The sequence below is a fragment of the Labrus mixtus genome, chromosome 15 (genome assembly GCF_963584025.1).
Source record: "Labrus mixtus chromosome 15, fLabMix1.1, whole genome shotgun sequence".
NCBI classification, from domain to species: Eukaryota; Metazoa; Chordata; class Actinopteri; order Labriformes; family Labridae; genus Labrus; species Labrus mixtus.
In genome coordinates this window covers 26,192,742-26,202,959 of record NC_083626.1, presented here as the reverse complement: position 1 = coordinate 26,202,959, position 10,218 = coordinate 26,192,742, and the positions used below count along the sequence as shown (strand labels likewise).

The following is a 10,218-nucleotide window of genomic DNA, read 5'->3' as shown; positions in this document are numbered from 1 at the left end:
GTACATGGGGCGTCCTCTTTTACCAACTGAGCCAAACCAGGGTCCCTGAAAGTTTGTTTAAGCTTCAGCAGAGTCGGTTCAAATGGGTGTCAGAAACACTTGGAGAATTTCATTTAAAAACAGTGGAAGTGTCCGATATGATTCGATACCATGTGGGTTTTTTTTTAAAGCGATACAATCTCCACTATTTGAATGATTCATAGTATCCAAAAAGTTCACCTGCTTCATGAGACAGGCGCCTCAGAGAGGAGTAAATCCATCAAAAATGGCAAGCAAACATCTGCAAACTGTCTAAATTGCACTAGTATGTTGGCAATGTTTCTGTAATGAAGCATTAATGAAACAAAGACAGTGTACAGGTGTTTAGTTGCACTTTTTGATAACTGAAAACAAGAAACTACCATTATTGGTTGCCTAGGACTTCTGTTTTTGGAATCAGAATCATTGGATTTTTCACTGGAATAGTATCAAAGATTATTTAAATTCTGGCATCATGACAACCCTGAAACAGTTTATTTTATCTGTATTGTTGCAAACATTGTTTGGCTAACTGGTGGACTACTGATCCTCCATCTTTTCTTTTGGAAGCACGTTAGAAACGATTACTTTCACTGTCGGTATGATCACATCCAGCAATCACTGTTTCAACCTAAACATAGTTTTCAGACGGTCATGGAAAAATGTGAACTCACCCCTCCACTGAGGAAGAATCTAAAAAAACATTTCTTCCGTTTGTTTAGTATCTGCATACCGTCCTTCAGTTTGAGTTTATATATGACTCTTATACATTCAACTGTTGTTAGCAGTAGATTAGTCTCTGTATCATAAATCATGTTGGACTTGAGTACCAAAGCAATACTCTGGTCTTGTGAACGTTACATTTTAAGGCCTTTGTTTAGCTGATGCTCTAGTTTTTTGTTGCTTTAATCTTCTGGGAGGATTATTTTTCTAAGTTCAGTTAAAAATAGTCTGCCTTATGTGTTTTATTTTTTTGTTGGTGACCTTGTTTGACCTGTTTGCCATCACTCAGTCTTAACACAGAGGCCATTACTGATCACACGAGGAGGAGCACATTCAGTCCTGACTTTTAAAAACACGTCTGCTTTTGCCAAATTTCACACCGCGCCATCATGTACAAGATATGTGCAATAATGTTGGATCTGTTTTCTTGCCGTAGCCTGAAGCTCACTTCAATGATTGTTATTTTTTTTTTATACTTTTATTTTGCGCATGTCTGTGACAATGAGCTGTATTGTGTTACAGGATATGTATCATTGGTAGTGAAGACAGTAAAGTACAACTCATACCGAGGAGAGAGTGCTATTTGTGTCTTGTTTGCTCTGTGGATGCTGATGTTGGCAGAGGGTGGTGGTATGCTGCAGGCTCCGGGGAAGTTGAGGGTATTTTCACAACATAATTGCAGCTTGAGCAACGTTTCCAAAAGTAGGCTCACGGGTCCCTGAAGACATCAGAACTACGGCAGAAGAAGAAGTATTCAGATTTAGAAGACATAAAGGTCCTTTATTTGAAAAGTACTTCAGCAGAAGAGCAGATGTCTTAAGAGCAATATGTGCTTTAAGTATCCAAGGATACTAAATTCTATTATAACCTCCATAAAGGAAGGATTTTTATTTTCTTCAAAGGTTTTTTGGGGGCTTTTTGTGCCTTTATTGGAGAGATAGGACAGTGGATAGAGTGGGAAATCAGGGAGAGAGAGGGTGGGGAATGACATACCGGAAAGAAACCACAGGCCAGACTCGAACCCGCCTGGAAGACCACAGCCTCCATACATGGGGCGTGCACTAATGACTGCGCCTATAGAGCGCACCCAAGGAAGGATTTTTTTTTGCAGGATTTTGCACGAGACTGAGTGGATTTAATGTAATTCTTTTGATTATCTGGTAACTTGTCATCGCATGTTGGCAGAGAAGATTTGGCAAGTTTTTTATGGGCGTAACCCACATTCTCAGCTCTGCTGCTCATCCCACAAATTCCTTACAAATGTGGCACCATTTAAAAGGGAAATAAACAGGCTTTCCAATGGTATAAGATTTATTGCCAAGAAGCATTGTTACAACAAAGAAATAATCTACCAAACACAAATTTCCTTACTCTTTGTGTGATGTTTATGTTGGACCAAATATAAAATCTTCACAACCTTTATATAAACTACAGCTGTCAGATCATTTTAGGGGAGTAGAAAGTGTAATATTTCCCTATGAAATATAAAGAAGAACACTGAAAAATTGAGTACTTCAGTAAAGTTTAAGGCCCTAAAACATTTTCCTTGTATGCAGTACTTGTAATATGTGTGGATGCATGTCCTCTTAGGGCTTCCGTAGGACATATTCCTGACCTTTAATTCCTATCAGGTCAAATTGTGCTTAACATGAAATTAATGTGACTTTTGATTATTTCAGCCAAGATTTCAGAAAGAGGTGAACTGTAATGCAAAGCTGAGAATCAGGAGACAGCAAAATATATGCAGTTTAAAAAAAGCAAGATTAGTGAAATACAGTGAATTATGAAAAAAGGTTTGAAGAATCCGATGGATCTGAAACATTTACACAGAACTCATGAAAGTGTTTCTTTTATTAGATGCTGACGCTGCTGGATATTGTCAGGCTGCTGTTTCCATGACATTATTCTTGTGAGCAAGATTTTATTTTTATACTTTCAATTTATTGAGACAACAACAAAGAGCAGAAAAAATTAAAGGGGCACTTCACTTTTTCTGTTTTTTTCACTAATACGATTCACTTCAAGCCGTAAAAAGCTACTATGGGTTTAAAGCCTGTTTCTACTTTAGTATTAATTTATTAAATATATGCTGTCTAAAACTCACTTTGATAAATGTCATTTACTTAAAAAAAAAAAAAGAAAATCTTTGGTGCGTGCAATATTCTGAATACAGCCTACTTTGGAGGCACTATCTGGGACTAGAGGAAGAATTGCATTATGGGAAATGTAGGATCCAGCAATTTGGGGGCTCGACCCAAAACATCTGACTTATGGTCCTCTGATCACAAAAGCTGGAAACGCCCCCTGAAGTCGGAAACTTGGAGGAACTTCAGTAACCTGAGGTAAAATCCAACATGGCTGCTCAGTGCATCAACATGTTGTCATGTTACTTCCGCGCGCAAACTACTGTATCACGTAGTGTGTTGTTATCGTCTGTAGTAGCTAAAAAAAACAAACAAACCAACTTGTTCCTGGAACACGGCCAACTTGGGTGGGACATCATATGCAGCTCCGACTTCATTTCAAACAGCCAACTCGGATTTTCCGACTTCTACGATCAAAATGAACGCAGCCTTCATAGGAGACACAATCTGGGAATAGAGGGAAAATTGCATTATGGGAAATGTAGGATCCAGCGTCTTCGGGGATTGTCCAAAACATCTGACTAAAGTTGTGGTATCTTGGCCTTAAAGGTCCCATGTTCTTCTTTTTCTGGTTTTATATGCTCTTTAGTGTGTTTTCCAAGTGTCCTGTGCATGTTTAGTCACATCTATGTGCAAAAATTCAAAGTCCGCTGAAACGCAGCTTCTCCTACGTCCTCCTGTTAGCTGTAGCATTAGCTGCATGTAACGCTCGGTTCTAGCCCCCCTCCATAAAAATGTGTCAGTGTGGCGTCATTGTCAGTGTGAGATCACTGATCTAAGCCCATTGGCTCGTTGTGGCCCAGCAGCTCATGTTGAAATTTCCGAGAAGCGTGCTGAGCAACTGACCAATAACGACAGAGTGGATCGGCAGACCAATCAGAGCAGACTTGGCCCACGTGGGGTCTAACAGTGTGGGCTCAACAGAGTGCAGCTGACGGACTCAGAGCGTAGAGGGAGCAAGGAGGAGCAGTACATGAAAACAGACACTTTTTACAGACTTTATCTATTGTGAACGTATAAAAGTAGATACATAGATTAAATATACGAACCCCAAAAAGAGCAGAATATGGGCTCTTTAAACCAGATAAATCCTGATGTAAACTGACTTCCCTGAACTTTATGGAAGGGAAATACTAAATTGTTGTAGTGCTCCTTTAATATTCTGCAAATGAAAAGGTGTTAACATGTTTGGTTTACCAGCACACATGGCCACCCCTCCATGTGCAGGGATGAACAATCGAGGTTCTCCCTGCAAGGAAATCTCACCAGGTTGGGATGCCTGGTGGTTTTGATGATGGTCTAAATAAAGCCTTTGTGACAATGAATCATCCTTTATAAAAAAAAAAAAAAAAAGATGTATAATGTGTGAGTGTTTGATCTCCTGAGTGCAGTGTGGTGTTCAGCCCACAGAGGAGGAGTGGGAGCCTCCACAGCCTGCCTGTGATTGGCTCAGACACAGCTAACTCCATTTTGGAAAACAGCTGTTTGAAGACACAACCTTTTTTTTTCTCTCTCTCTCTCTCTCTCTCTCTCTCTCTCGTTGTTTTCCGAGCGGGTATCCTGAGAAGAAAAAAACACCGAGTGCTTTTTGAACGCTTTCCTCCCTTTTCCATCCACAGTCAGCCTGCGTGCTCCAGTGCTGCGTTCACTGCTGCGGGTTTTTTTTCCCTTCATCTGCCTGGAAACTTATAAAGGGATCCATGGTGTTACATTTCCATTGTAACAAGTGGATAGCAGGAGGCGACCCTACCAAGGTTAGTGGCTGTCTGTTTTTTTTTTTTGTTGTGTGTGCATGTGTGTGGCTTTTGACTGTGGATTTGCCTCATTGGAAAAACGGTCTAGTTTTTTATTTTAAAGTCTCGATGAAAAAGGGCTTGGACGTGATTTTCCTGAAGCATTTTCCCGCTAATGTCAGACAATACATCTCTACGCAGAACGGATGGAAACACCGTCTTCTGGTCAGTCGGTGTTGGTCAATTTTTAATAACATAATGCATGTCAATTATATTCTCATTTTCCTCGAATGTGTGAGGCGTTCAAGTGTGTCCATTATGCTATTCGCCTCTGTCTGTAGTGTGTGTATGTGTGTGTATATGTGTGTATGTGTGTGTGTAGATTAAAGGACTGGCATGCACGTCCTTCCCACACATTAGCTGCTGCATTCAGGAGTAGTTAGTTAATGACAGCTTGGATAGCATTTGAAAGCTCTCATCTCACCCTCTTATCGTCAGTGTGTTTTTTTTTCATATGCTGTCAAAGCACACATCCGACACCCCCCCACCCCCCTTTACAAAATAGTGGTGGGAATTCCGGCTCTTTTCCAGTGTGCCAGATCATTTGGCTCAGTTCAGCAGTAAGAAGCAGCTCTTTCTACGGTGGCCAACAGATGACATTTCTTCTTCAAATATTCCCCATCAAAAGCAGATGTGATCCAAATACATAAATGATGCAAAGTAAAAAAATACTGACATACCAAGACATCAACTGCAACAGAAAAAGGCATATTTCTTGAAAACAGATGCACTCCAGGCCTCTAGGGGGAGCTATTTGAAACATATTTTATGTAAAAAAAATACATTTTAAAGGTCCCACATTCTGCTTTTTCTGGTTTTATATGCTCTTTAATGTGATTTCCAAGTGTCCTGTGCATGTTTAGACACATCTATGTGCAAAAATTCAAAGTCTGCGGAAACGCGGCTTCTCCTACGTCCTCCTGTTAGCTGTAGCATTAGCTGCATGTAACGCTCGGTTCTAGCCCCCCTCGTCATTGTCAGTGTGAGATCACTGATCTAAGCCCATTGGCTCGTTGTGGCCCTGCAGCTCATGTTGAAATTTCCGAGAAGCGTGCTGAGCAACTGACCAATAACGACAGAGCGGATCGGCAGACCAATCAGAGCAGACTTGGCCCACGTGGGGTCTAACAGTGTGGGCTCAACAGAGCGTAGCTGACGGACTCAGAGCGGAGAGGGAGCAAGGAGGAGCAGTACATGAAAACAGACACTTTTTACAGACTTTATCTATTGTGAACGTACAAAAGTAGGAACATAGATTAAATATATGAACCCCAAAAAATGCATAATATGGGCTCTTTAAGTAAAGAGAGTTTTGGCCACTAGTTGAAAAAACATGCCATGGATAGTGCCAAGTGCTCGCAGAACGGGCAGAGTAAGCGACTGTTACTGTTAGCTGTTTTGCTAACCGGGCTAACTAGCTAAACATTGCTACATTTAGGAGCAGCGCCTCTTTTAACAAGGCTGTGGCTGTCCTAAACCGCGTATCTTCATACTATTCCTTCTAAATATGACGTCTCATTGAGCATGTTGTATGATATGAAATCAAAACAGGGAGCACACTGGTCATAAACCGCCCCACAATGCATTGCTGCTCTAAAACTATCCAATTGCAGAGCTCGCCAGCAGCATATACAAATAAGTGTAACTACATAACGTACTGAAATACATTTTAATATGCTGCCAAACAATATGGAACGGATGTATAATGGACGATCGTGCTAGCTTGATGCTAGCTTATCCAACGTAGCTCCTACTGGAAGTTGGCCTACATCACATGCCCCGTAGTTTAGCATGTTGCTAACAGCAGCTAACGGTCGGGTTAGCATGCAGTATGTATTGTTTGAGTAAGTTGTAGGCAGTACGTTAGCATGTTGTTTCAGACAAAGTTTATCTGTCTGTTTAAAAGCATTTCTGCATGTTTGATCATTCAGTTGGTCTAAATTTAGTCACAATAGCTGTGTGGGGGTTTTTCATTTGTTGGACTTGTTGGATTTGTGTTTATGCAAAATGAGCCTGTGTGTCCACTTGTTGCTTTTTAAACTGGCAACGCTCAAGACTTCTATTTCAGAGCGCTTCTCACCTACGCTAACTTTTACAAGGTTATGAATGTTGGCTCATGACACTCCCGCCTCCCTCAGTGGCGGTCGTAGTTTGTGCTTTAAATAGTTGCATTTATTCAAGATGGCTTCAACATTGGAAGTTTTAACCTTGATAATTCGAGCCAGATTAGTTGCCTTGAATCAGTTAACCATAAAAAAAGATTGAAGTAGAGCGAGTTCAGTTTTAAAGGAAACGTTTTTCGCACGAGACGCCCCACTGTTACATATTCAAATCAACTTCACCATCTGTTTCCTAACTCGATAAGATAACAAGGCAGCGATGACAGCAGACTTTCTCATGCGATAAACCGCTGCTGAAAGGAGAAGCAGCATTTTTTTTATGTTTTATGAAGGGTTGATTTCTGCACTAAAGAGAGGAGACTGGAGTTCTATGATGATGATGGTGATCAGGGAAAGGACTCTGCTGGAACCCCCCCCCCCCCCCCCACTGTGCGTGTGAGTGTTGCTGGGCAGGGGCCAGCGTTACTGGGCATGAGCACTGGTGAAGATAAATACTGGCTTCTCGCCTGTCTGTGGTACTTTGCCTCACTGTCGACTGGCTGGCTGACTGCAAACCAAAACAGTGTTCTCGCTTGAGCTCAGTGAGAGGGTGCAACATGTAATCTAGACTTTAAGAAAAAACAAATTCTGCTTAGATTGAAATGCTCATCCAACCAGTGTAATACATACATGACAAGCGGCCTTAATTCTGGATTGTTGCGTGTGTTTGAACGGGATTGTTTGCTGATTTTCAACCTTATTTCTATTATTCCAATAAGGTATGTTGTGCTAAATCATCTTTCCATTATTGCAGATGTGCCGTGTGTCTCTGAGGCACAGCTGCAACAAAAAAAACAACCTTTTCTTCCAACAACATGCGCTGCCATTTGACAGACTTGACAAGACTTGCTTCCACTCCTGTGCCTTTGATTGTATAGCAACAAAAGCTAAGCTACTGACAACAGTTAAGGGCATCCTGAAAATATACCAGGAGAGGCTCCGGACAACGAAATGTTTTGAGAGACAAAAAAAAAATAGTATATCGGCTCTTCTGAATTCATTTAAAGGTACATTATGTTCACCCAGATTGTATGCACATGGTTTTTCCTCACAGTCCGATAGTTATTGAAAAAATAACGCATTGCAAGAAAAGCAGTGAATCCTCACATTTTAGAAAGCGTTTTTATGAAACATCGAGTTCACAATGAATCTTCGTTTGATCCCCTGATTGCGCTACTTCTCGTGGCTTTTCTTGGAGAAATCACGACATTCAGGAGCATTTAATTTGTTTCATATTGATGACAAAAGAGTCTGTAATAGGAGGAGAAGCCTTGTGGTGTTTCTGTACAATCTCACATATACCGCCTTCTATGGAATCGCCTTGTGCTGTCTCGTCTCCTTCGCTTCGTACCAGCTCACCAAACATGGTCTGATATCCTTCAAAATGGCCAGGGGGGTGTGTGTGTACGTGTGGGATCATGGGTGAGTGTGTGTGTGTGGAGAGCAGCCAGAACAGAGGGCGCAGTGAGGCAAGAAAACCCACGGCTACCAGACAGACGCTCGTGCCCTGCTGACCTTGAACAGAACTCTCTCTCTCTCTCTCTCTGCTGTGTTTCAATCAGTGATCAAATCAAGTCTGCAGAGAAGGAAAAGACTGACCACTTGCTCACTTTTTAAGATTGCGTCTGCTCATGTCTTTTGCAGGGGGGGGGGGTCTATGTGAATTATTCCTCCTCTTAATCTGTGATACTGTTTTCAGAAAGTGGGAGGATCATCAAGTAATCAGGTCATGCTGCTCGCACCGGTTCTGATTATCTGCATTGCTGCATTAGCAACAGCGTCCTCCTCACTGCAACTCCTTCAGTAAATATTAGCCGTATCTGCTCCTGCTGAGGGGCTGCCAACACTAACATGATTATCCTGAGAACATTTGGACCCCTGTATCCCTGCGCTGAGAGCCTGTGTTAAGTATACAGGCGGGGGGGGGGGGGGGGGGGGGGGGGGGGGGGGGCGGCGGGGCGGGGGGGGGAGCGGGCGGTTACTGTGTTGATGCTGACAGTTGTTTCTCTGTAAGTGGTCTTCACATTTTTTCTTTCCTGTCGGGGAACATTTTCACGTCATCCACATGCAGCCTCGTGTGTGTTGCAGCAAACATCGATTATTTCATTGCTAGTTTGAGAACACTTTTCTTTAACGGCCGGCTTCTCTGCAATCAGGAAGGCGGGACGCATCATAACAAGCTGCAAAAGCAATCAGACAAACAACAGCCCTCGCTGCTTTGGGTGCATGTGAACGCAACACTCGGGATCTATTTTAGAGTGACCGTGCGGTTTAATGTGTATGTATTTTGTGGACGGGGGGATTTTGTTGGTTCAACTCCTCTGACCTCTGACCACATTCTTTGCCCTTGTGTGCGGAGGGGTTTAAGCTCCTCTGTTTTTAGCTCCTCATCTTTTCTGCGAGAGGAGAATGAGAGCCATTATCACCCCGGGCCTTTATGTCTCCTTCACCAGACAGAAAAAAAACAAAAACTGGTGCACAGAGAAATAACTGACCTTTGTGAGAAACTCTTGGTTACAAGAATGACTTAATTTAGTCCGCAGTTTCTCTTTAATTGGTCACATCCAAGCTTGAAAATCTGTAAATTGAGTTTCTCAGTGCCAAACATCTGCAGGGCCAGATTTATCAACCATGAGCACACTATAGTTATCAAAATGTTTACTCTTTTTACTCTTATTTTCTATACTATTTTTTATTTTTGCAATGTTAAGGAGAGCTTGGAACACAAAAAAATTCATTGCCAGCTATGACATGTTGTGCATTTGACTAATAAAGATAACTTGAACTTAACTTGAACTTAACTTGAAAATGTTTGATGTTTCAACACATGTTTAAAACTCTACAATCTCAAAAAGCTAGTGATTGATAATATCGGAGAAGCTATGTTATAGTTTTAATCTAGAAAGAAAGAAGTCATCATGGTGGGTTCCTGGGACTTCCATTGTCGTTGCCGTGGTATTGAAACAGGTTTGATTTTTTTACTAGTTTTGCACCAAAGTTGTAATATTCTGGTATTGTGACAAGCCTAGCACTCCCACAGTGCATGTACAAAGTAATTCCCACAGTTTGATTCATTTTAGAAAGGTTGGGTGTTATGACAAGTGGAGATTAAATGAATGGTTAGCACCAAAGTCAAGACAAGAAAACAATCGGTTTGGCTGTTGGCAAGTTTGACAAATTGTCTGATATTTTTTTCAGTCTGACACAGCGACGTGCGGTTGTTGTAAAATATCCAGAAGAGACTCAAAGACGGTTTGGGTAATGACACTCTAAACTCATTAATTATGCCCCCTACAGTAGTGATGATGGTTTAGTGATGTTGTCTTTAAAGGTAACTCAGGCGCCATGAGTCGCTAAAGTCATGACTTTGATTTTGTCTGC

General features: G+C 41.6%; 2 protein-coding genes across 3 annotated transcripts in view; both read left to right on the top strand.

Annotated features, from left to right (window-relative positions):
- Positions 1-1,311, top strand: part of ttpal (tocopherol (alpha) transfer protein-like) — an 8,799-nt gene extending 7,488 nt beyond the window's left edge. The window contains exon 5 of the mRNA XM_061058133.1: positions 1-1,311. This exon is cut by the window's left edge and continues 1,426 nt beyond it. The gene's annotated coding sequence lies outside the window, so the exon portion shown is untranslated.
- Positions 1,312-4,396: 3,085 nt separating this feature from the next.
- The window catches only part of pkig (protein kinase (cAMP-dependent, catalytic) inhibitor gamma), a 28,481-nt gene continuing 22,659 nt past the window's right edge, over positions 4,397-10,218 (top strand). The window contains exon 1 of one of the 2 annotated variants that reach the window (XM_061058127.1): positions 4,397-4,639. Coding sequence is in view for 1 of the 2 variants with exons in the window: in XM_061058126.1 (XP_060914109.1) it covers positions 7,118-7,227 (110 nt within the window). In the remaining variant the exon portion in view is untranslated. Of the gene's footprint in view, positions 4,640-6,988; positions 7,228-10,218 lie in introns of those variants that run through there. The other variant, XM_061058126.1, reaches the window with a different exon arrangement.